General features: G+C 41.8%; 1 protein-coding gene across 1 annotated transcript in view; it reads right to left on the bottom strand.

Moving 5' to 3' along the window:
• Positions 1 to 26804, bottom strand: part of mapk8ip2 (mitogen-activated protein kinase 8 interacting protein 2) — a 67732-nt gene that overhangs the window by 16580 nt on the left and 24348 nt on the right. The window contains exons 4-8 of the mRNA XM_059988467.1: positions 20221 to 20231; positions 19173 to 19328; positions 18546 to 18621; positions 6470 to 8932; positions 3203 to 3278 (exon numbers count right to left, since the gene is read on the bottom strand). Of these exons, the coding sequence (XP_059844450.1) occupies positions 3203 to 3278; positions 6470 to 8932; positions 18546 to 18621; positions 19173 to 19328; positions 20221 to 20231 (2782 nt within the window). The remainder of the gene's footprint in view (positions 1 to 3202; positions 3279 to 6469; positions 8933 to 18545; positions 18622 to 19172; positions 19329 to 20220; positions 20232 to 26804) is intronic.

Here is a 26804-nt window from a genome sequence, read left to right as displayed (position 1 = left end):
CTTAAACGTTTCAATCAGATCCCCTCTCAATCTCCTCAATTCCAGCGTGTACAAGCCCAATCTCTCCAATCTCTCTGCGTAAGACAGCCCTGCCATCCCAGGAATCAACCTAGTGAATCTACGCTGCACTTCCTCAATTGCCAGAATGTCCTTCCTTAAACCTGGAGACCAAAACTGTACACAATATTCCAGGTGTGTTCTCACCAGGGCCCTGTACAAATGCAAAAGGACATCCTTGCTCTTGTACTCAATTCCCCTTGTAACAAAGGCCAACATTCCATTTGCCTCTTCACTGCCTGTTGCACTTGCTCATTCACCTTCATTGACTGGTGAACTAGGACTCCTAGGTCTCTTTGCATTTCTCCCTTACCTAACTCTACACCGTTCAGCCAATACTCTGCCCTCTTGTTCCTGCTTCCAAAGTGGATAACTTCACATTTATTCACATTGAATGACATCTGCCAAGTATCTGCCCACTCACCCAGCCTATCCAAGTCTCCCTGTATTCTCCTAACGTCCTCTTCGCATGTCACACTGCCAGTTTAGTATCGTCAGCAAACTTGCAACAAAGTAGGTTCAGTGTTCAACTGCTTTAGTCAGTGAGGAAGGTCAAGGTCTATACATTACTGAACAACAAACAATGGAGGATAATTCAGACAGATATTATGCTGTGTTTTGTTCAAGGACAACTACAATATAGTATCAGGTCATAAGACCAGAAATCAAAAGAACACAGGTTCAAACAGGAGCATGGAGATCAGTATTTAAGATCTGGTATCTGTGCAAATGACAATAACACTCTTCAAAGACTGGAATCAAAACAGGAAACATTGAATGCATTCTGCAAGTATGGAGAGCAGAACAGGATTAATGTCACTAGAACCAGGAAAAGATAGCAAAATTAAATTCTATGCTGAGACAAATATGATAGGGGAGAAGAGAGAAAGACGGAGAAATTAAATCACAACAAGGACAATAGTGACAGGTAAGAAAGGATGATAACTTTGTACTTGTTTACATTTTCACTTCTAATTTCATTTCTTCACTTTAATGAATGTGGAGAGTTATGGCAAGGCCAGACTTTAATGCCCTTGAGAAGATGACTATAATCTGTCATCTTGAAACCAGAAGTGTGGTTGGGAGTTCCAGGATTGAGACCCAATAGCAATGTGTTTTCAGATCAGGGCGGTTTCTGACATCCAGGCGTTTCCATGCACCTGTTGCTGTGTCCTTGGTGACAAACTCTTCCAATTAGAGGTAATAGCACAGGTGAGTCAGTGCAGTGCATTTTGTTGTACATTGGTGGTGGAGGAAATGAAGGTTTGGGGGAGGATGGGTACCATTCAGGCAGGCTACTTTTCCTCAATGCTCTCAGGCTTCTTAAGTGTTGTTGAAGTTACAGACAAAGGAAAACAGAATATTTAAACTTTATGTTAGCATGATGTATATAAGGGCTTTGAGACATCAGGAGCTGAGCCATTCAATTAATTCTCTGCTTTTAACATACACTAGCTGCCACAATATTTACGTGGCCTGTGTAGTAAGTTTCAATTAAATGGTAAAACTCAAAATGTTGATTTAATGATCATGGTAATGGCCAGTGTAAATTGTTATTGTCTCTCTTACTGGAGGAAGTTATTGTATGGCTTGAACTTGTGATTTTCAGTCTACATATGGATGTGGTTTAGATCTTGATTCACTTTCTGAGTCATAAAAAAATAAATGAATGGTGTGTCTACAGGAGGTGAAAAGAGTTGAATCGTTATTAGAAATTGCTGGTATTCACTGTTGAGTCCTGAAGGTTGCAATATGCTGAGAGTTGAAAGATGAGATCCTGTTCCTCAGTTTATATTAAGCTCGAATGAAACAGCATAGGAGGCACAGCACATAGAAGTCAGAGTGGGAATGAGATAGAGAATTAAAGACAGTTGACTAATATCTCAAGCTCATTCTTTCTCAATGAATGGTAGCATTCCACCAAGTGTTCATCGATTCTATATTTGGGGTCTCCAATGTGGAGGAGATCATATTGTGAACAGTGCATGGTGGTCATATATGTAAACTCTCGTTCTATCTGGAGACTGTTCAGGGTGTTTAATGTTGGGAACAATGACAGCAAAAGGTCACAGAGAAAAGGGAAAAGACCAAATACTAACACTAATCCCATATCAAACATGAGAGCCTCTATAAAATACAATTAACAGGAGTTCAAGGCCCAGCACACCAGGGGATAGAAAATAATTTCTGTCCTTCCCATAGAAAGAGCTACACCTCTACTCAAGTTGTTCAAGTATATGATATCTGCCCAATAATACCAAAAGGAAGAACAAATCCAGCAGGATAATTATAGCCCATGAATGTAATCTCAATCATCCCCTCTTGTTGGACATGATGGAAGCTTCTGCCTCCAATTTACTTGTTTGACTACACAGGTCTCTTTAGCCAAGGGGTTTCCCTATGGCAATGAGCTCCATGGCTAGTCCCTACTGTTGAGCATGTTCCTATGGAGAAACCATAGGCAAATAACATGAGAGAGGGGAGTCTATACATTCCATCATATCCAGCAGGAGGGGGTGAGAGATGATATGGGCAGTTGGCCTACATATAGTGACCCTGATCTGTCCCCATTGAAGACTCCCCTTGCCAAGGCTGATCTCAGCTAATACATGGAGCTATTCATTGCGAAGGAAAACACCAGCTGATCCACAGCACCAGCTAATACAGGCAGTGTCCACATGCAGCCATAGGGACAATTCACTGAGAAGGAAAACACCAGCAGATCCACGGCACACTAATACAGGCAGTTTCCACATGGAAGCAAGTATAAACTCTTGAATTTCTTCAAAAGAAAGATATTCAGTTGCTTGGATCAATAAAACTAGTGCAATAAGGAAGACATGGGAGAAAGCACTGAGAAACTCCATTCCTTTTCTCATCACATCAGACTTGCAACAGGGTACTAATGCCTTGTATTACAACACATACCACATAATCTGTGGTCCTTGAACATGGTGGCTAACTAGTGTTACCGCTTATAAAGGTTCTTCATTGTCATCATTACTGGTTGTGGAAGCATTAGCTAAAATAAAGTTAATCTTGGCCTTATGCTGTTTTAGTGACGCTGAACTCTGCTCTGTAGTAAGTGATGCTGTATAGCAGCTGTGCTGATAAGCATCTTCTTTCAGTTTAAATCAACACTTACCGGAACACCGCTCGATGAGTCTGATCCCGTTCCTCACCATTTATTGTGCATGAGTAAAGGCCAAAAGACTCGGTACCTGATCAGGCAAGAAAGCACAAAGTCACCCCAGTAAGCAGGAACCCCAGCCCCTATGTCCATTCCCCCATCAACTCACCTCAATTAGTAACACCCACCCATCTTCAAAATAGCCACCTCATGTTCAGAAGTTAACCTACCATGAGAATGTTACCACTCATGTCAACACCAGGCATGCACTTCCTGCTACAATTCACTCATGCACTTCAACTCCAGCAATTATTTCTCACCCTAAATTCCACTCTCCTTGCTGCATCAGTGTATTACACACAAAGAACAAATTCTTCTGTAAATACCCAACACTTACACAATGCTCACGCACTGCCATTCTTCACCATAATAAACATACAGATATCCAAACCCCTACTAATTTCTAGGGATACAAATCTGACACTTTAACTCTCTGGCTTACATGTGATTCATATCTACAACAATATGGTGGTTCATAATTTCCCTTCAATACAATGAGACAACCTACCTTGTTCTATCAAACTACACATGAAACACTGTCCAACTGCAAATGATTATGAAACAACACATGAAGCAAACCTACTATCACATTGGTGCCACTGGAGCCTGAAGGATGTATAGTATTAGCATTATGCTTAACGGGACTGATACAAAGTAGATCAAACAGCACCAAACCAGGCACTAATGAGGCCAAATATAGCAGCAGACGACATAATTATCTATAAACATAGCCCAACACATTCCTCACTCTACAGTTATCATTGAGAAAAGGACATAACTTGAGTTCAAGTGAAGAATGGTAGGCATGCCTGCTCATGAAATCACCAGGCACACCTACAACACAGCAACCCTTGTAGTTGCTGGTGTTACATAATTTCACAACAAGAGGCTCAGATCAAAGCTCTGATGGTGGACAGCTGAAAAGCTGACAGGAGAAGACACTCCATGAGCAACTCTATCCATAAAGATAGTGGAGGCCAGCATGCCAGCATGAAAGACAAAATGGACACTTTCAATCATCTTCACCCAGTATTGGCAAGTTGATAGTCCGTTTCTACCTCCTCCTCAGGACCTCAACCTTACAGAAACTGCTGTTTGGCCAATTTAATTCCATCTAGATGCTGCTGAGAAACAGAAGAACATTGGAAACAACAGAAGTTGATGGGACTGGGCAATATCCTGGATTAGTGAAGAAGACAGAGAACATAAATATTTGCTTTTCAAACAAAGTTATACCAGCACAATTACAACATTTGTATTTAGATCACACTGTGTAAAATTATCACAGTCTCCTCAACCCCCTCCAAAAAAAAATCAAAATAATGCCAATCCAGTTAGTTATCTTTCCATTGGTCTTCTCTGCCAATCCAGGTAGTTACCTTCCTTTTCACCTGATCTCATGTATCAGGACAGTAATAGAGGTGTCATATGCAACAGCTTGAACCATCATTTATGCACCAAAAAAAAATTATCATTGATGAACAGCTTGAAAGTTGTTCAATCACTTGGCTTCAAACTTCCTAATTTTCGTGTGAGGACAATGTCAACTTTCACTTTTCAAGCTTTTATATTCTTTATCAATGCCAGTGATTATTAAGGGGAGATAAGAAAATGAAGTTGGTCTCCACTTGGGACTCATGTCACATGAAAATCACTTAACATTTATTAGCTTGTGCTTTAATATCACCACTGCATGAAACGCAAGAGCTGCTACAGTGAGGAGTGGAGAATGGAAGCGAAGATTGTGCTGCCATCAGTAAACAAACTTATAATAGAAGAGCTGAATTCTTGTGGTCAGGGAAGAAGGTCTGCTTCAAAAGAGGCAACACTTGATGAGTGTGACACCAAGGAGCTTTAGTACAGTAAAGTCATTAGGAATGAAAGGGAAAACACTGCATTGGCTGGAGTCACAGAAATGTTAATAGTTGACGGAGGTCCGTTATCTCAGCCCTAGGATATTACTGCAGGATTTGCCTGGGGTAGTGCTCCACGTTTAAACGTTTTCAACTGTTTTGTCAACGCCCTTCCCTTACTCATTAGCTGTGATTCAATGAACATTCCACATTTTTCAATTGCTCTTTCTCCTCAATTAATAAAGTAGCTCACAACACCCAACTAAATAGTATTCCATTCCCACAGATCTTGATACTTTGATGCTTGTCCTCCATGTCCCTTAATGCCATTTCCCCTTCTAAGAATTCTGCATACCTCAATGAGATTATCTCTCATTCACCTAGACTCCAGTGAGCATTGAATAACTTTCTTCAAGCTCTTCATTTCAGGAACTAAGAAAATAATTCCCAAACTGAATAAACACAAGTATAATCTTTCTTAAATATTAAAACCAAATTGCTCAACATTGCCTAGGCTGCTTTCAAGAATATCCCAACATATCTATTAGGCACTTAACTAATCACAATTACAGTGGGTACTACAATAGAGTTTGGGTACACTACACCAAGTAACCCAAATTTAGACATACCAAGGCCTTATTGCCACAAACAAATCACAGGTCAAGAGTGTGATGGATTATTGCTCATTGCCAAGATAACTGCAGCTCCAATAACACATTGGAAGCTCAACGTCATTGAGGAGAAGCCCAATGGAAATATTTACTCCCTTCATCAATGCCATAATATGCTGACACTGCAACCACAGAACAAGGCTTTCTTGACAGCCAATTCTCCAATTCCTAAACAGAAAAGGACCACTTTATGGAAATATCACTACCTACAAACTCCTGCCTAAATCAAGCATGATTTTGATTTGTAATCTGCAGCATTCATGAAGCTAAAGCATAACCCAAGGACAAGAATACTGTCCTTGTCCAAAATGTCCATATCTTGTAATTAAATACCAATCAATACCAGCTTCTCCAGCTTTCCACAACAGGCTTTCATCCCTGCTTTGATTACTGCCAGTCAGTCAGTAATCAGTCAGCTCAGTTACAAATGGACTATATCAAGAGTTGTAGATTTTCCTGTCTCAACAGATTATTGAAGCTGAAAGACTATGCCTGTATTGTTTCTATGAAACCTTTCCCAGCACAAAGAATCCTCACTGTTTATATTAGACAGACAAATATAGAATAACTTCCAAGGTTAACATGGTATATATAGCACATTTTGCCAATTTACAACAAGGGCTATCAATGTACAATTATTTATTGTCATGTAGTCCATAATGGATCTGCCATACTTGAAAGAAGACAGCGCAGCTTACTCGAAGATCGAGAAGTGCTGTTGACAAAAACATTGAGGAATTTCTTAGAAAACTGTGTATCAGCTTCAGGCGATGAATCCTCCGATGAGTTCTCAACATCCTGTCCCTGTGTACAGTCACCAAACTCATTGTCCATCTCCAGCTCACAGTTGTCACACAATGTTGAGACCTCACTGTCATCACTCAAAATAGATGTGCAGCGCTTCAAACTAACAAGGTCCAAAGTAGTGTTCTCATCTACCACCAGTGTATACTTAATAGAATCATAAGCCAGTGACTGGTCTAACTGTGTGCTGGCTGTCCTGTGTAATGGGGACAGTTCCTTCAGGCTGAAAGGTCCATTTGATGGGTCACTAAATGATATAGGTATTTTGGGGTTTCCATTATATAGAGAAAATGGACTTGGGCATTTACTGGTAGAGTCAGTTTCTTTGTTTACTGGCATAGATTTCATCTGCACCTCCAAAGTTGATGGTCTTGAATATTGACTAAGTTCAGTCAACTTATCTTCTGGAGTAATTGCAGCTTCTAGCTCTTTGCTGAAACTTGGAGTTTTGACATCCTGATTTGGCTTCTCCCCTTGAAGTGAATCAACTGACTCTTCATATTTGAAGCTAAGAGTGGAGCTTGTTGCTGTAGCCCGTGAAGCTCCTGTGTGGTCACATTCATTTGTGCAAGGGTTCTTTAAATCAACATTGATGCCTGTTTCTGTTTCACTGGAGTCAACTTTTGTTGGAGTGAGTATTACACTACAGTTATCTTCAGCTGATGCTCTATCATAAGGTGGACTACTCAAAGCCATGTAGAGTGTGGGTGGTTTGTTGGCAAGAATTGGTTCCAATTCCAGTTCCTCCATTTCAGTCTCTTTCTCTTTATCTTCAGAACACAAAGAGTCACCAAAGTCATTGCTACTATTCACTATGATTGATTTTACACCTGCTCCTTCACAGGCTTCCTCATCCAAGTTGACCTGATAGTCTGAAGTGAGCAATAGACCACTATTATTGACAGGTTCGATCTCAATGTCAGAGCATGAGGAAGTGGTCTCACTGAAAGAGTTTGTCTGCAACCAGTACTCATCTTTGATAGTGTGCGAACTTTGTGAGATCATTGTGTTGACCATGTTACTGAGGAGCCAAGGAGAGTCAGAACTTTCACTTAGGTCAGGATCTGAATCATGATCAGAACATGAAGAGTCAGAATCATTACTCAGTTCATCGTCACTATTCTCTTCAACATTCTCTAATGTTTGTGACTTAGGGGCTGGAACTTGACTTATTCCTTGATTTGGAACAATGTCTAGATATGTTGGCCTGGTGGTATCTTCATTCTGACTGCCCACTCTGAACTTTGAAGCTTGTGCTGAAGTATCCTCATCTTGCATTTCCTCAGGATTTTGCAATGATCTATCAGTAATATCAGTAATTGGATCAGTTATTTGTTCTGACTCCAGGATTTCTGTGGAAGTATCTGAATTGTTTTGGTCCACAGCACTAATGAATCTCCTAGTATATCCACTCTCAAGGTCCCATTCGACAGATGGTTCCAAAGAATTGATGGTGGGACTATTTGCCATCTTGATTGAGTACAATCGGTCTTTTACATTTGTTGTACTGATTTCACTCTCCCAGTCAATTTCAGGATCAGAGTTGGGTGAACTTGCTTCCTCGATCGAGTTGGTTAAGTGTGATGACCTTCCACTGCTGCTCTCGCTGGTAAGATCTAACTCTGTCTCAGAGATAGAGGAAATCATGTTGCATGCAGCACTGTTGTCACAAGTAAGTCTTTCTTCCAGCTCCTCCAGTTCTGAGTCTGAACCAGAGGAACCACCATCCTCACTTTGGTATGACTGTATGAAGTTTTTGCTGCTTTTTGTGGTGAGATCTGCCACTATACCTGGATCAGAAGAAGGAGAAGCTGTGTCACTATTGGAGCCAGACGGTTGTGCCTGGTCACTAGTTGTGACACATGCAGTGTGATCAGAGTCTAACTCTGAGGTCACATTAGGATCAGAAGAACCCATTGCAGTGGTGGTAGTGGACTTCAAATCAGCTCCCTCGAGAAGATGGTTCACAGAAGTTGTTTGTTCCAAGTGTGTTCTATGGGGTTTACTTGCAATCTCAATGCCAAATTCTTGTTCCAGTTCTACATCAGACACAGGAGTGCAGGAACCATTACTGAGATTGGAAGATGATAGACATTTACCAGTGGCAGCAAAAGAGTGATCAGTTTCAACATCAATGTTCACCCCTAATTCAGAGGCTAAAGTGTATGTTTCACTGCATCTATTACCAGAGCAAAAATGACCCTTGGAGCTGCTGTTAGTCAGATCCTGTTCCAGCTCGGTGTCTGAGCTTGCTAATGTGATATCGTCTGCTGCAGGAGTTGGATGCACATTGCCATCATGACCTGGTTCCATCTCTGCGAAGGGGTTTGGTGACTTTCTATGAAAACCAAAAGACCCTGTCGGAGAGAGACAGTGTTTAGCAAGTTCTTTGTTTGCATGCAATGACGGGTATGGCAACGATGGCGATACAACATTCTTATTATGATCCTCTATGAGTTGGTCAGCCTTGCTGTTACCGTATTCCAGAGTATCCCGGTGATTTCCTTCAAAATCATATAGTAGTGGTTTCAGAGGTGACTGGGCTGATGCAGTTTCCATGCATTTTAATGGCGATCCATTACCATGTGTCCCAGAGTTAAGGGAATTCATACACCAACCAGCAGGATGAACACTGTCTTGAATACACTGATGTGAAGGAGATAAGTGACCTGTAATGACAAATGAAATTATGTTATATGAAAGAATGGATACATCATTCAGGATCTGTGCAGATGCCAATATGCTACACACTCAAGATTTTTTAAATGCAGTTCCAGTTGAAATAAACTAATATGGCTGAGGGGTAGGAACCAGTATGATAGAGTTGAGGATGAGCCAGCAGGGTTTTCAAGTAGAAGAAGTAATATGTAATTTGAACGTAAGGAAGGACAAGCCAATGATTGAGTACAAATGTAGACAGAGCAAAGAGCTAAGTTGTCCCACAGAGGCAAAATCCATAAGGGGGAACGCAGAACTGAAGGTGTTGTAATTAAATATGCATTGCATCGGAATAAAGTGGATGAACTCATGGCGCAATTACAGATTGGTCGGTATGACATTGTGAGACATCACAGTCATGGCTGAAAGGTCACAGTTGGGAGTTTAACATCAAAGAATATAGTTAAATTAAAGTTAAAGTCTGTCCCAAGCTTATAGGTTCATCATGCCAGTGCTTATGCCGGTTTCCATGGCATGAAGCGACTGAGAGTACGAGACTCCCCCCTCCCCGGATAGGAAGCCAGTCTACCACGAGGTTAACCCCCACTTTGCCGGTACCCATTTTCAGCTGGGTGGACTGGAGCAATGTGTGTTTAAGTGCCTTTCTCAAGGACACAATGTGCTGCCTCAGCTGGGGCTCGAACCACAACCTTCAGATCACTAGTCCAACACCTTAACCACTTGGTCACACACCACACTATCAAAGAATATACTTGGTATCGAAAGGACAGGCAGGAAGGCATAGGCAGTGGTGTGGCTCTATTGGTAAGAAATAGAATTAGATCTTTAGAAAGAGGTGACACAGAGTCAGAGAATGTCATATTTTTGTGAGTGGAGCTAAGAAACTGCAAGAGTAAAAATAACATTATGGTAATCATATATAGGACATCAAATTGTAGCCAAGATATGGGGTTGAATTGGCAAAGGGAGCTGGAAGGGGCATATAATAAGGGTAGCATCACAATTGTAATCAGGGACTTCAAAATGCAAGGGGATTGGGAAAATCAGGTTGGTGTCCGATCGCAAGAGAAGGAATTTGTTGAATGCCTATGAAATGGCTTTTTAGAGCAGCTTGTGCTCGGGCCTACTCAGGGAAAGGCTATCTTAGATTGGGTGTTGTGCAATAACCCAGATCTTATTGGGAGCTTAATGTAAAGGAACACTTGGGAGGCAGTGATCTTAAGACTATTGAACTCATACTGCAATTTGAGAGGGAGAAGCAGAACTCATATGTATCAGTATCATAATGGAATAAAATGATGCTGGTGAGGTAGTAACGGGGGACAAAGAAATGGCAAATGAACTAAATAAGTACTTAGTCTTTACTGTGGAAGACACCAGCTGTATGCCCAGAGATCCATGAGTGTCAGAGAGCAGGAGTGAGTCCCATTGCTATTACAAAAGAAAAAGTGCAAGGCAAACTTAAAGATCTTCCAGTTGGCATTTATTTCAAGGGGATTAGAATATAAAAGCAGGGAAATAATGCTGAGCCTTTATAAGACACTAGTCAGGCCGCACTTGGAATATTGTCAACAGTTTTGAGCACCATATCGCAGAAAGGAGGCAATGTCATTGGAGAGAGTCCAGAGAAGGTTCACGAGGATGATTCTGGAAATGAAGGGATTTACATATGAGCAATGTTTGACAGTTTTGGGCCTGTACTCACTGGAATTTAGAAGAATGCGTGTGGATCGCATTGAAACTTACCAAATGTTGAAAGGTTCATTGAAACCTATCGAATGATGAAAAGACTAGACAGGGTAGATATGGAGAGGATATGGAGTTTCCTATGGTGGAGGTATCCAGAACTATAAGGCACAGCCTCAAAATCTCCCTGCTCCTGTACTCGAATCCTCGTGCTAAAAATGCCAACATATCATTTGCCTTTTTCACCGCCTGCTGTACCTGCATGCCCACTTTCAATTACTAGTGTACAATGACACCCAGGTCTCGTTGCACCTCCCCTTTTCCTAATCGGCCACCATTCAGATAATAATCTGTTTTCCTGTTCTTGCAACCAAAGTGGATAACCTCACATTTATCCACATTAAATTGCATCTACCATGAATTTGCCCACTCACCTAACCTATCCAAGTCACCCTGCATCCTCTTAGCATCCTCCTCACAGCGAACACCGTCGCCCAGCTTCCTGTCATCCACAAACTTGGAGATGCTGCATTTAATTCCCTCGTCTAAATCATTAACATATATTGTAAACAACTGGGGTCCCAGCACTGAGCCTTGCGGTACCCCACTAGTCACTGCCTGCCATTCTGAAAAGGTCCCATTTATTTCCACTCTTTGCTTCCTGTTTGCCAACCAATTCTCTATCCACATCAATACCATACACCCAATTCCATTTGCTTTAAGTTTGCACACTAATCTCCTGTGTGGGACCTTGTCAAAAGCCTTTTGAAAATCCAAATATACCACATCCACTGGATCTCCCCTATCCACTCTACTAGTTACATCTTCAAAAAATTCTATAAGATTCGTCAGGCATGATTTTCCTTTCACAAATCGATGCTGACTTTGTCCAATGATTTCACTTCTTTCCAAATGTGCTGTTATCACATCTTTGATAACCGACTCTAGCATTTTCCCCACCACCGATGTCAGACTACAATTCCCCGGTTTCTCTCTCCCACCTTTTTTAAAAAGTGGGGTTACATTAGCCATCCTCCAATCCTCGGGAACTAATCCAGAATCTAAGGAGTTTTGAAAAATTATCACTAATGCATCCACTATTTCTCGGGCTACTTCCTTAAGCACTGGGATGCAGACCATCTGGCCCTGGGGATTTATCTGCCTTTAATCCCTTCAATTTACCTAACACCACTTCCCTACTAACATGTATTTCCCTCAGTTCCTCCATCTCACTAGACCCTCGGTCCCTTACTATTTCCAGAAGATTACTTATGTCCTCCTTAGTGAAGACAGAACCAAAGTAGTTATTCAATTGGTCTGCCATGTCTTTGTTCCCTATTATCAATTCACCTGTTTCTGACTGTGAAGGACCTACATTTGTCTTAACCAATCTTTTTCTTTTCACATATCTACAAAAGCTTTTACAGTCAGTTTTTAAGTTCCCTGCCAGCTTTCTCTCATAATCTTTTTTCCCTTTCCTAATTAAGCCCTTTGTCCTCCTCTGCTGGTCTCTGAATTTCTCCCAGTCCTCAGGTGTGCCACTTTTTCTGGCTAATTTGTATGTTTCTTCTTTGGAATTGATACTATCCCTAATTACCCTTGTCAGCCACGGGTGCACTACCTTCCCTGGTTTATTCTTTTGCCAAACTGGGATGAACAATTGTTGTAGTTCATCTATGTGATCTTTAAATGCTTGCCATTGCATATCCACCGTCAACCCTTTAAGTATCATTTGCCAGTCTATCTTAGCTAATTCACATCTCATACCTTCAAAGTTACCCTTCTTTAAGTTCAGAACCTTTGTTTCTGAATTAACTATGTCACCCTCCATCTTAATGAAGAATTCCACCATATTATGATCACTCTTACCCAAGGGGCCTCACACGACAAGACTGCTAACTAACCCTTCCTCATTGCTCAATACCCAATCTAGAATGGCCTGTTCTCCAGTTGGTTCCTCGACATGTTAGTTCAGAAAACCATCCCGCATACATTCCAATAAATCCTCTTCTTCAGCACCCTTACCAATTTGGTTCACCCAATCTATATGTAGATTGAAGTCACCCATTATAACTACTGTTCCTTTATTGCACGCATTTCTAATTTCCTGTTTAATGCCATCCCCAACCTCACTACTACTGCTAGGCCTGTACACAACTCCCATCAGCATTTTCTGCTCCTTAGTTTTATGCAGCTCTACCCATATCGATTCCACATCCTCCAGGCTAATGTCCTTCCTTTCTATTGCGTTAATCTCCTCTCTAACCAGCAACACTACCCCACCTCCTTTTCTTTCCAGTCTATCCCTCCTGAATATTGAATATCCCTGGATGTTGAGCTCCCATCCTTGGTCACCCTGGAGCCATGTCTCTGTGATCCCAACTACATCATATTCATTAATAACTATCTACACATTCAATTCATCCACCTTGTTATGAATGCTCCTCGCATTGACACAAAGCCTTCAGGCTTGTTTTTACAACACTCTTAGCCCTTATACAATTATGTATAAGGCCTAATTCTATCCCCTTTACCATTACATAGGAACAGACAAGTTAGGAAAGCGTTTAATTGGATTAAGGGGAAATATGAGACTATCAGGCAGGAACTTGGAAGCATAAATTGGAGACAGATCTTAGGAAATGTACGGAAGAAATGTGGCAAATGTTCAGGGGATATTTGTATGGAGTTCTGCATAGGTACATTCCAATGAGTCAGGGAAAGGATGGTAGGGTACAGGAACCACGGTGTATAAAGGCTGTTGTAAATCTAGTCAAGAAGTTACTTATTATTATTTAATTATTTATGGGTTTACTTTGCTATATTTCTACACTATTCTTGGTTGGAGCGACTGTAACAAAACCCAATTTCCCTCGGGATCAATAAAGTATGTCTATCTGTCTGTCTGCCTGTCAAGAAAAGAAAAGCTTATGAAAGGATCAAAAAACTAGGTAATTATAGAGATCTAGAAGATTAGCAGAAAGGAGCTTAAGAAAGAAATTAGGAGAGCCAGAAGGGGCCATGAGAAGGCCTTGACGGACAGGATTAAAGAAAACCCCAAGGCATTCTACAAGTACGTGAAGAGCAAGAGGATAAGACATGAGAGAATAGGACCAATCAAGTGTGACAATGGAAAAGTGTGCATGGAACTGGAGGAGATAGCAGAGGTACTTAATGAGTACTTTGCTTCAGTATTCACTACGTAAAAGGATCTTGGCAATTGTAGGGATAACTTACAGCAGACTGAAAAGCTTGAGCATGTAGATATTAAGAAAGAGGATGTGCTGGAGCTTTTGGAAAGCATCAGCTTGGATAAGTCACTGGGACTAGACGAGATGTACCCCAGGCAACTGTGGGAGGTGAGGGAGGAGATTGTTGAGGTTCAAATGATGATCTCTGCATCATCAATGGGGACGGGAGAGGTTCCAGAGGATTGGAGGGTTGCGGATGTTGTTCCAGTCTTCAAGGAAGGGAGTAGAGATAGCCCAGGAAATTACAGACCAGTGAGTCTTACCTCAGTGGTTGGTAAATTGATGGAGAAGATCCTGAGAGGCAGGATTTATGAACATTTGGAGAGATATAATATGATTAGGAATAGTCAGCGTGGCTTTGTGAAAGGCAGATTGCGCCTTATGAGCCTGATTGAATTTTTTGAGGATATAACTATACACATTGATGAAGTAGAGCAGTAGATGTAGTGTATATGGATTTCAGCAAGGCAGTTGACAAGATACCAAATGCAAGGCTTATTGAGAAAATAAGGAGGCATGGGATCCAAGAGGCCATTGCTTTGTGGATCCAGAAATGGGTTGCCCAGAGAAGGCAAACAGCAGTTGTAGATGGGTCATATTCTGCATGGAGGTTGGTCACCAGTGGTGTGCCTCAGAGATCTGTTCTGGGACTCCGCTCTTCGTGATTTTTATAAATGACCTGGATGAAAAAGCAGAGGGATGGGTTAGTAAATTTTCTAACACAAAGGTTGGGGATATTATGGATAGTGTGGAGGGCTGTCAGAGGTTACAGTGGGACATTGATAGGGTGCAAAACTGGGCTGAGAAGTGGCAGATGGAGTTCAACCCAGGTAAGTGTGAGGTGGTTCATTTTGGTAGGTCAAATATGATGGCAGAATATAGTATTAATGTAGTATTAACGGTAAGACTCTTGGTAGTGTGGAGGATCAGAGGGACCTCAGTGTCCGAGTCCATAGGACACTCAAAGCTGCTGCGCAAGTTGACTCAAAGCATATGGTGCATTGGCCTTCATCCATCGTGGGACTGAGTATGGGAGCTGAGAGGTAATGTTGCAGCTATGTCGGAAAGTGTACTGGCAAATGAATTACAATGTCGGGAAGTGTATGGCCATGCACTTTGGTAGAAGAAATAAACCGGCAGACTATTATTTAAATGAGGAGGGAATTTAAAGTTCTGAGATGCAATGGGACTTGGGAGTCCTCGTGCAGGATACCCTTAAGGTTAACCTCCAGGTTGAGTCAGTGGTGAAGAAGGCGAATGATATGTTGGCATTCATTTCTAGAGGAATAGAGTATAGGAGCAGGGATATGATGTTGAGCCTCTATAAGGCACTGGTAAAACCTCACTTGGAATACTGTGTGTAGTTTTGGGCTCCTTAATTAAGAAAGAATCTGCTGACATTGGAGAGGGTTCAGAGAAGATTCACTGGAATGATTCTGGGAATGAGAGGGTTCACATATGAGGAATGTTTGACTGCTCTTGGACTGTACTCCTTGGAGTTTGATAGAATGAGGGGGGACCTCATAGAAACATTTCGAATGTTGAAAGGCATGGACAGAGTGGATGCGGCAAAGTTGTTTCCCATGGTGGGGGAGTCTAGTACGAGAGGACATGACTTGAGGATTGCAGGGTACCCATTCAGAACAGAGATGCGAAAAAATTTTTTTAGCCAGAGGGTGGTGAATCTATGGAATTTGTTGCTATGGGCGGCAGTGGAGGCCAAGTCATTGGGTGTATTTAAGGCAGAGATTGATAGGTATCTGAGTAGTCAGGGCATCAAAGGTTATGGTGAGAAGGCGGGGGAATGGGACTAAAGGGGTGATTGGATCAGCTCATGATGAAATGATAGAGCAGACTCGATGGGCTGAATGGCCGACTTCTGCTTCTTTGTCTTATGGTCTTATGTAGGACCCTGGTCAGACCCCACTCGGAGTACTGTGCTCAGTTCTGGTCACCTCACTATAAGAAGGTTGTGAAAACCATAGAAAGGGTGCAGAGGAGATTTACAAGGATGTTCAAACAACACACACAAAATGCTGGTGGAATGCAGTAGGCCAGGCAGCATCTATAGGGAGAAGCACAGTGAACATTTCGGGCCAAGACCCTTCATCAGGACTAACTGAAAGGAAAGATAGTAAGAGATTTGAAAGTAGGAGGGAGGGGAAATGCAAAATGATAGGAGAAGACCGGAGGGGGTGGGGTGAAGCTGAGAGCCAGAAAGGTGATTGGCAAAAGGGATACAGAGCTAGAGAAGGAAAAGGATCATGGGACGGGAGGCCTAGGGAGAAAGAAAGGGGGAGGGGAGATGGAGAGCAGGCAGAGTGGTGGGCAGAGATAGAAAGCAAAAAAAGGGGACGGGGAAAAAAACCAAAAAAAACTAAATATATCAGCGATGGGGTAAGAAGGGGAGGAGGGGCATTAACGGAAGTTAGAGAAGTCAATGTTCATGCCATCAGGTTGGAGGCTACCCAGCCGGTATATAAGGTGTGTATGGCTTCATCTTGACAGTACAGGAGGCCATGGATATACATATCAAAATGGGAATGGGATGTGGAATTAAAATGTGTGGCCACTGGGAGATCCTGCTTTCTCTGGTGGGCAGAGCGTAGGTGTTCAGCGAAATGGTCTCCCAGTCTGCGTCAGGTCTCACCATTATATAAAAGGTCACACCAGGAGCACCAGACGCAGTATACCACACCAGCCAACTCACAGGTGTAGTGTCGTCTCACCTGGAAGGACTGTCCAGTGCTCCCAAGTCACTCTGCACAGCAGCATGCTGCAATTCTTTACCATTTAAACAATAACCTGCTCTTCCATTTTTCCTTCCAAATTGGATGACCTTGCATTTATCAATATTGTACTTCATCTGCCAGACCCTTGCCCACTCACTTAACCTATCTATATCTCTCTTCAGACTCTCCGTATCTTCTGCATAATTTGTGTGTGAACAGTTGTGGACCCAGAAAGTTTGTCAAACATGACCTACCTTTGTTGAATCCATGCTGCATCTGCCTGATCGATCTATTTCTTTCCAGATGCCTCCTTATTTTTTCTTTAATGATAGCTTCAAGCTACCTTCCCAACTAATGTTAAACTAACTGGCCTGTAGTTACCTCCCTTTTGCCTACATCCTTTTTTGAACAGTAACGTGATATTTGTTGTCTTCCAATCTGCTGGGACCTACCCAGAGTACAGAGGATTTTGGTAAATTATCACCAAAGTACTATAACTTTTGCCATTTCTTTCCGTACCCTGGGATGCATTTCATCAGGACCAGGGAACTTATCTACCTTCAGGCGCACAAGTTTGCTTGCACTACCTCTTTAGGGATAGCTATTGTATCGAGGTCCTCACCTCCCATTGCATCCATAACATCTCTCTTTGGCATGTTAGATGTGTCCTTCATCATGAAGACCAACACTAAACAGTCATTCACAAGACTTAGCATCATAATTAGGCCACGAAATCCATCATTTCTGCTACACCATTTAATCATTGCTAATTTATTTTCCCTCTCAACCCCATTCACCTGCCTTCTCCCCGTAACTATTGACTCCTGACTAATTAATAACCTATCAAACTCCACTTTAAATATACCCAATGACATGGCCTCCATTGTTGACTCTGGCAATAAATTCTACAAATTCACCAACATCTACTAAAAAAATTCCTATTCATCTCTGTACTAAAGAAACATCCTTTTATTTTGAAGCTATGTCCTGTGTCCTAGATTTTCCCAGTATTGGAAGAATCCTCTCCACAGCCATTCTATCTAGGCCTTTCAATCTTTGGTGCATTTCAATGAGATGCCACCTCAGTCTTCTAAACTCTAAACAGCTAGTATAAACCCAGAGCCATCAAATGCACTTCATACATTATCCCATTAATTCCTGGGATTAAGCCTAACCCTAATACTCATGAAGCACCTCTGGACCTTCTTCAATACCAGCACATCCTTTCCTAGATATAGTGACTAATAGTGCTCACAGTACTCCAATGTGATCTGACTAATACTTTCCCTTAAGGAAACAATGCTTATTTCAGCCTATTTTATGTATTATTGGAATGGGCCGCAATTGAAAAGCAGAGAAAAAGCTTATAGATAGATAGATAGATACTTTATTCATCCCCAAGGGGAAATTCAACATTTTTCCAGTGTCCCATACACTTTGCCATACCTTTGCCATACCAATGAGCAGTGGCAAGGATATGTAAGCAAAATTGGAGGAAAGTGTTACATTTCATTCCAGCTGAACCTCAGCCATTTGGAAAATGCAATACGTAAATCCCTCTCTTTTAACCACCATCAGTAAATATCCTCAGGGAAAGAAATAAAAAATAGATTGGTACTCACCACTAGAGGAATGAAGCAGTGTCTCCTGCCAGCTAGCTTTCCTTGGAGAGAAACTGGCATTGTTATTGACAGAATCCTGGAAATAAAAAGAACAATTCTGATATATGCTGAAAAATTTACCTCTCTAGTTACTCAAGATTAGACATTAGTAGTCTGGTTCCTGGTATGAGTTACCACCATGGTTTCCCTCAAACGTGATCAGAAGAAAGCTATGTCACTATTTGTGCCATTTTTGGGGGTGGGGGAGAGGGGCTGGGTAGTGGGAGGTGATTGGTGAGGAGTTGTGGAGTTCACTGAACAATGATCAAGAATATTTGATAGTTTGGTCACTTCCCTGACCTGAGGTAATTTGAATTTAATTTTATCACCACAACTTAATTCAGCTAAGTTTATACAGAAGGAAATCTTGAAACTCTGTGCTTCTAAATCTGTAACAGTTTTTACATTCAGCGTACCCCTCAGCTATCTGTTTTTAAAACCTCCATGACAATAGGCAGTTCCCAACATCTCTCAGTGCTGGGTTGGGTGAATGGTCTTCTACTATTATTATCAGTATTTTCTTGTGAGCTGGTTGGTGTCTCACCAATCTGTGAGCAGGAGATGTTTGGTGTTTGGTGTCTCACCAACCTGTGAGTGGGAGATGGGAGTGGCAATGTTTAAGGTGGTAGGTCGTGTCTGCTGGGCAGTCGTTGCAGAGGGTGAGGGCAGCAACTCTCGTTCTTCCATGTCATCAGTATCATCAATCATTTCAAATTCTTGTAGATCATCCTGGAAGGAGCAGACCTCTGTCACAGCCTGTGGCGCACCCTTCATATCCATCAAACAGTCCTAGAAAAGGCACACCAGAGAATAATTTCAGAAAACATAGGATAAATCAATAAAGAGAGATTTACAAACAAGTTGACAAGAAGCCAATGCAAGGTTAATGAAATTATTACATTGGGACCTTGGAAAGCAGCATCAGATGCAGTACAGAGATTCATGAAGGGCAGAAGAAGCTTAGACAAAAAGAGAATGAACTACAACAGAGACACGAGATTCTGCAGTTGCTGGAGATCTTGAGCAATGCACATAAAAGACTGAAGGAAACTCAGTGGGTCAAGTAGCATCTATAGAGGTAAATGAACAGTTAATATTTTGGGCAGAGACCCTTCATCAGGACTGGAAGAGGTCAGAATTAGTATTTAAAAAGTAGGGAGATGGGGAGGAGTACAAATTGGCAGGCAACAGGGACGACCAGGTGAGGGGGGGAAGGTTGGTGGATGCAGGAGGGAGGATGAAAGGGAATAATGCGAGAAGCTAGGAGATGACAGGTGGAAGAGGCAAAGGGCTAAAGAAGAATGAATCTGAGAGGGGAGGACAGTGGACCATAGTCTAAAGGGAAGGAAGTGGGATATCAAAGGGAGGTGATGGTCAGGACATGAAGGGCAGAGGAGGGTAAGGGAAAAAGTGTGGGAGATACAGGAATAAAGGAAAACAAAGAGCTCCATAGTTGTGTTGAAATTAAAGTTGGTTGAGGGAAGATTAATCAAATGGAAAGTCTGAAAGGACTTGAGAGGGGGAAAATAAAGCATTGGTTTCCCAGAACAAAGTGGCCAATATTGGGGTTACAGAAATGAGAAGATTTAAGGACTGGAGAGAGGTTGAGCAAAACTTCAGCTGCATGAAAGGACACGGGATGCAAAACTCACATCACATTTAATATACCTGGATAAGCAAAAGACATCACCTGAAGCTACAGACCGAGACCAAATGCTTCTCTTTGGTTGACATGGACACAATTGGGTGAAGGGATTCCTTCTGTGCTTCAAATGTCTTTTCTTCTAATAAGAACATGGCAGTAATAAATTGAGTCAAAAAATCTATGAGAGTTTACAGACACAAGATGGCTTTGGAAAAGGTGAAAGAGGGTCAGGCAGCATCTATGGAAAGAAATAGTTAGGTTCTGAGATCAATACGTCAACTGTTTATTCCTTTCCATAGATGCTGCCTGATCTGCTGAGTTCCTCCAACATATTGTGTGTGTTACTTTGGATTTCCAGCATCAGAAGAATCTCTTCCATGTAGGTGAAAGAGGGTCTAAATATTTTAGTAGCAATATTTTAGGAAGTAGGTAGGAAATGAAGGTGCAATCAATGCACCCAGATATAGGAAGGAATGCATTGGAGTTGATGCATGGTGGAAACTGGGGCAGCAAAGGAGAGCACTTAAGAAGTTATTGCCACAAATGATACACCATATGGGCAGTTTGATAAATGCAGTGAGGGGAATATTGATGAACAGTTTCAACCTGAAGGTGGTCTACAATCTTCTGATGGGAAGATACTGCTGCTTGCTACTGCTGCCAGTGAAAAACAGTACTCTGAAACAGAGGTGGCATGTTGAAGGTCTCAGCCCGTAGATTTTCTGACTCACCTGAGAAAGTATCGCTGCATCTGGAGAACAATCCACCCTAAACACAGATGACTAGTGGTGTTCCACAGAGGTCTGTGTTGGGGCAGATTCTTTTTACGTTATATGCCAATGATTAGAATCAGAATCAAGTTTATTATCACCGGCATGTGACATGAAATTTATTAACTTAGCAGCAGCAGTTCAATACAATACATAATATAGAAGAGAAAAAAACTAATAGTAGTAAATAAGTAAATCAATTACAGTATACATCTATCGAATAGATTAAAAACATGCAAAAAACAGAAATACTGTATATAAAAAAAATTGAAGTAGTGTCCAAGGGTTCAATGTCACTTGGGATTCAGATGGCAGAGGGATGGATTTGATGGCTTTGTTGCAAAGTTTGCAGATGATATGAAGGTAGGTGGAGGGGCAGGTAGTTTTGTGGAAACAGGGAGGCTGTAGAAGGACTTAGACAGATCAGGAGAATGGGCAAAGAAATGGCAGATGGAAGGGAGTCTCCATAGTGTCTAGCCATGCTCTTTGGTAGAAGAAATAAAAGGGTTGACTATTTTCATAAATGGACCCTCGCTTGTGCCTTTCTCACATCAGCTGCTCCTTGTGGAGAAAAGGGCCTTCCTCGCTTGTACATTGCTCTGTGCATCAAACCGAGTGTAAAATATATTCAGCCTATCAGGAAGGGAGTCATTGCCATCGTTGAAGTGCAGGGTGGACATGCAGTCAGTTATGGTCACATGCACGGGTCTTGCTGTCACAGAAATGGCTGTATACTATATTCTCTGTGAATAATCCAGTTTTGCCTTCCTGATAGTGGAGGAAAATACTCTTACCATCTTATTCCCCCCACCCCCTGATCTTAAGGCAGCATCCCAATCTCTCAGCCATGATTTCTGATATGCCCTCACATGGATATGCTTAATTATGGTGACGTCCTCAATGCACTTGCCTATATAGCCAGTCCTAGATTTCACAGATTCTTCTAAGTTAATGTCATGGTTGTATGTAGCTACCTCCCTGAACATGTTCCAGTATGTATTTTCAAAACAGTCCCTCAATGCTGAGGTTGGTCCTTCTGGCCAAGTTCTATTTCCCTTTGAACTGGTTTGACTCATTTAATCAGTGGTCTATATTAACTGCATCTTGGTTAATGGCAGAGTCTGTTCAGATGGCTTACTCCTTCTTCAAACTTGTATGTCTGTATGGAGTTTTGCCTTCTGGTGGTCTTTCAGGGGTGTTCTAGGACAGGATCTTTGCACTGCACAAGTCAAAGCCAAGTTAGCATTCAGACTTTACCATCTGAGTGTAGAGGGTAAACAGTCAGTAAGATGGACCCTCTGCATCCAGACCAGGTAAGCATAGGGACCTGCGTGGTTCAGGTCCAACAAGATTCATGTAAACATCATTCAATTTCTGGTTGTCTCCCTCACTGCTAACCATTCTCAGCAGAATTCCAGAAGCAAAGATGGGCATATGTTATTGGATCATGCTTTGGAAGAAGAGGAAATCTCTTTCTTGCTTTGCCTCGACAAAAATGTTAAAAAGAAATATTAACTGATATCCAAAGAAATCTGAGCTCATGGGATCAGAATAATTTTGAAAAGGACTTGTGCAGCAAGCATCAGGCCCTAACGTACAAGGGTCTTGGCACCTGTTTCATTTTGCTGCATTTTATGTATAAGCCTGTGATTTAAAGAGTGTGCCCAGTAAATACATAAGCAGTCTGGGCAAAGTAGCTGCTAAATTAAGTGGATTATATTCTGTTTTATGTCTGAGAAGGAGGTATAACATATGCCAATTTCCAGCCCACCTCTTCCCATGAGTTCAAGCTTTATACTTGTTAAGAAAATTACACATTGCACCATTTCCAATCAAATATATTTCCCAGATTTCTTCTTCAACTGTTTCCCCCATCCCCCCCTCCCACCTATCTTCTGCTGGGGCTCAGTGAATTACCCAGGTTCCTCAGAGCAGTGGAATAATTGTTTTAGATTCAGATAATTAGATGACAGATTTAAAGAGCCGGGTCCCTTTAAACAAGAGCTAAATGTCAGGAATATTCTCCTTTATGATGACACTGAGGAAATCAATGTGCTGAATCAACACTGCTGACGAAACTCAATCTTCTCCGCCCAGAGTTCTAGCTCCTGAGGGACTGCTCTTGTTTCACTAATGAACCCTGCAGCTCATGAATAATTCAGTCAATTCTGTTTATTGCCTGGGTATTGGGCTCGATGAGAATGAGGGTAGCTGAAGAGGCCAAGAGTGAGAGTCATGTTGTTGACAGCTTCATCAGCCTTTGCCAAACACTGAACTAGGCAGGACAATACCTTGACAGGAATGACAATTCTAATTTACTCCATTTTAAATTCTAATTTAATTTCCTTTTGTCACGTGCAAAGGAGGTGAGAAAGACTGCAGTTTATCCCAGCAGGCATGGTAGCTAAGGTTGTACTCAAGTGGATGGCTCACATTTTTCATAAGCTGCTGACTGATCTACCACTGTGCCCCTACACTCCTCTTAACCTTTCTCAGGAATGTGGCATAGTGTTGTGTTGAGAATTAGGGTTCTTCTTTTATTTTTACGCATCTAGAGATACATCTGACAACTTTGCAGCATAATACTATCTCCTCCAATAAAAACGTGGCCTGCAGCCATTGAGCTCAAGGACCAGCTGAACTCACCTCAGCACTGAACAAGTTCCATGGCTATGGATTCATTTTTGGGGACCCGGCTGTTCATATTCTGTCTGTTATTTGTTTATATTTTTATTGTTTGCTTGATTTGTTCTTTTATTTCATACATTGGGTGCCCGGCTCCCTTTGTTGTGTGGGATTTTCCAAGGATTCTATTGTGTTTCTTTGTTTTGTGGTTGTCTGCAAGAAGATAAATCCCAAGGTTGTATACGGCACACATACTTTGATAATCAATGTATTTTGAATGTGAACTTTTGAACCTGATCTACTAAAGGGAATTATGTATTTCTATTGAGCACCAAAAACATTTTCCATTTGCACAGACTTTTATTTCACTGTTGCCATTAATATGTTTTGCACTGCACTGCTGCAGGTAACTCAGGTAGAACAGATAAAGACCAGTCTTTGACCGATTGGTGACAGTGATGCAGATCATGGCTATTTCCAAAATACTGTGAAAATTAGTTTCCTTTTGAAGATCTCCTGGATAAACAGCAAGTTGCTGAGTTGCACCAACACAAGGCCAAGATAACTAGCTGGGACTGGAGCCTGGAACACTATCACTGAATCAATGTCTACAGTTGGCTGGGAAGTGATGTTTGGATCTGGGCCACTATCAATTGGAAAATAGGACATGGAGCAGTGTCACTGAGATTGAAATAGAACAGTGACTGAGGTATCTGTTGGTTAGGAATGGCATGGGGAAATTGGGAATGGAATAGGGATTAAGGTATCTGTTAGTTGGGAATAGGATATTTGTTGTTAAAAAGGGACAGGGTCATTGGGAGTAGGCCAGTGAGAGTTGGAATGAAACAGGGATCTAGGGACAGGATCAGTGTGGATGGGTGCAGGGTAACTGTTATTTTGGAATGGGAGTTAGGATGGGTGTGGGACTGGGGAACATCTCACTTTCCACTGAGCCATTACTTAGCAATGTTTTATTGCAGCTGTGTGGATGAGTGTGTGCCCACAAAGACTTACTGTACATTCCCAAACCAAAAGCCATGGATGAACCAGGAGGTACATCGTCTGCAGAAGGCTAGATCTGTGGCATTCAAGTCTGGCAACCCACGCCTGTACCAGAAAACCAGATATGATTTGCAGAGGGCTATTTCAAGGGTGAAGAGACAATTTTGAACAAGATTGGAGGCGATATTAGATGCACAGCAACTCTGGCAGGATCTGCAAGACATTACTTCCTACAAAGCGAAACTCAATAGCATAAATGACTGCAATGTTTCACTACCAGATGAACTCAATGCCTTCTATGCACGCTTTGAAAGGGAGAACACAACTACAGCTGTGAAGATCCCTGCTGCACCTGATGACCCTGTGATCTCTGTCTCAGAGGCTGATGTTAGACTGTCTTTAAAGAGAGTGAACCTTCGTAAGGTGGAAGGTCCCGATGGAATACCTGGTAAGGCTCTGAAAACCTGTGCCAACCAACTAGTGGGAGTATTCAAGGACATTTTCAACTTCTCACTGCTACAGGTGGAAGTTTGCACTTGCTTCAAAAAGGCAACAATTATACCAGTGCGTAAGAAGAATAATGTGGGCTGCCTTCATGACTATCGCCCAGTGGCACTCTCATCAACAGTGATGAAATGCTTTGGCAGCTTGGTCATGACTAGACTGAACTCCTGCCTCAGCAAGGACCTGGACTTATTGCAAATTGCCTATTGTCACAATAGGTCAACGGCAGACACAATCTCAGTGGCTCTCCACACAGCTTTAGACCACCTGAACAACACAAACACCTACCTCAGGATGCTGTTCGTTGACTATAGCTCAGCATTTAATACCATCATTCCCACAATCCTGATTGAGAAGTTGCAGAACCTGGGCCTCTGTACCTCCCTCTGCAATTGGACCCTCGGTTTCTTAACCGGAAGACCACAGTCTGTGTGGGTTGGTGAAAACATATCCTTCTCGCTGACAATCAACACTGGCGCACCTCAGGGGTGTGTGCTTAGCCCACTACTCTAATCTCTATATACACATGACTATGTGGCTAGGCATAGCTGAAATACCATCTATAAATTTGCTGACAATACAACTATTGTTGGTAGAATCTCAGATGATGATGAGAGGATGTACTAGAGTGAGATATGCCAACTAGTGGAATGGTGCCACATCAACAACCTGGCACTCAACGTCAGTAACAGGAAAGAGCTGATCGTGGACTTCAGGAAGCGTAAGAATAAGGAACACATACCAATCGCCATAGAAGGATCAGAAGTGGAGAGAGTAAGCAGCTTCAAGTTCCTGGGTGTCATGATCTCTGAAGATCGAACCTGGTCCCAACATACTGATATAGTTATAAAGAAGGTAAGACAGTGGCTATACCTTATTCGGAGTTTGAAGGGATTTAGCATGTCAACAAATACACTCAAAAACTTCTATATAGTGTATAGTTGTGAACATTCTAACAGGCTGCATCACTGTCTGGTATGGAGGGGCTACTGCACAGGACTGAAAGAAGCTGTAGAAGGTTGTAAACCTAGTCAGCTCCATCTTGGGCACTAGCCTACAAAGTACCCAGGACATCTTTAGGGAGCAGTGTCTCAGAAAGGCAGCATCCATTATTGAGGACCCAGGGCATGCCCTTTTCTCACGGTTACCATCAGGTTGAAAGTACAGAAGCCTGAAGGCACATACTCAGCAATTCAGGAACAGCTTCTTGCCCTCTGCCATCCGATTCCTAAATGGACATTGAAACTTTGGACACTAGCTCACTTTTTAAAAAATATACAGTATTTCTGTTTTTGCACATTTAAAAAATTTATTCAATATACATAATTGATTTACTTGTTTATTTATTATTATTTTTTATTTTATTTATTATTTTTCTCTCTGCTAGATTATGTATTGCAATGAACTGCTGCTGCTAAGTTAACATATTTCACGTCACATGCTGGTGATAATAAACCTGATTCTCATTCTGATTCTGAACTATCCTGGATAAGTGCAACAAACAGAATTTCAAGCAATAAATTCTGGGAGACTGGGAGCCCATTTCACTGAACACCTACGCTCTGTCCATCAGAGAACGCAGGATCTCCCAGTGGCTACGCGTTTTAATTCCATGTTCCATTCCAATTCTGATACAGTACGTCTATCCATGGCCTCCTCTACTGTCAAGATGAA

Source organism: Hypanus sabinus, chromosome 13 (genome assembly GCF_030144855.1).
Source record: "Hypanus sabinus isolate sHypSab1 chromosome 13, sHypSab1.hap1, whole genome shotgun sequence".
Classification (NCBI taxonomy): Eukaryota; Metazoa; Chordata; class Chondrichthyes; order Myliobatiformes; family Dasyatidae; genus Hypanus; species Hypanus sabinus.
Note: the sequence above shows the minus strand (reverse complement) of the source record. Positions and strands in the feature narration are given on the sequence as shown.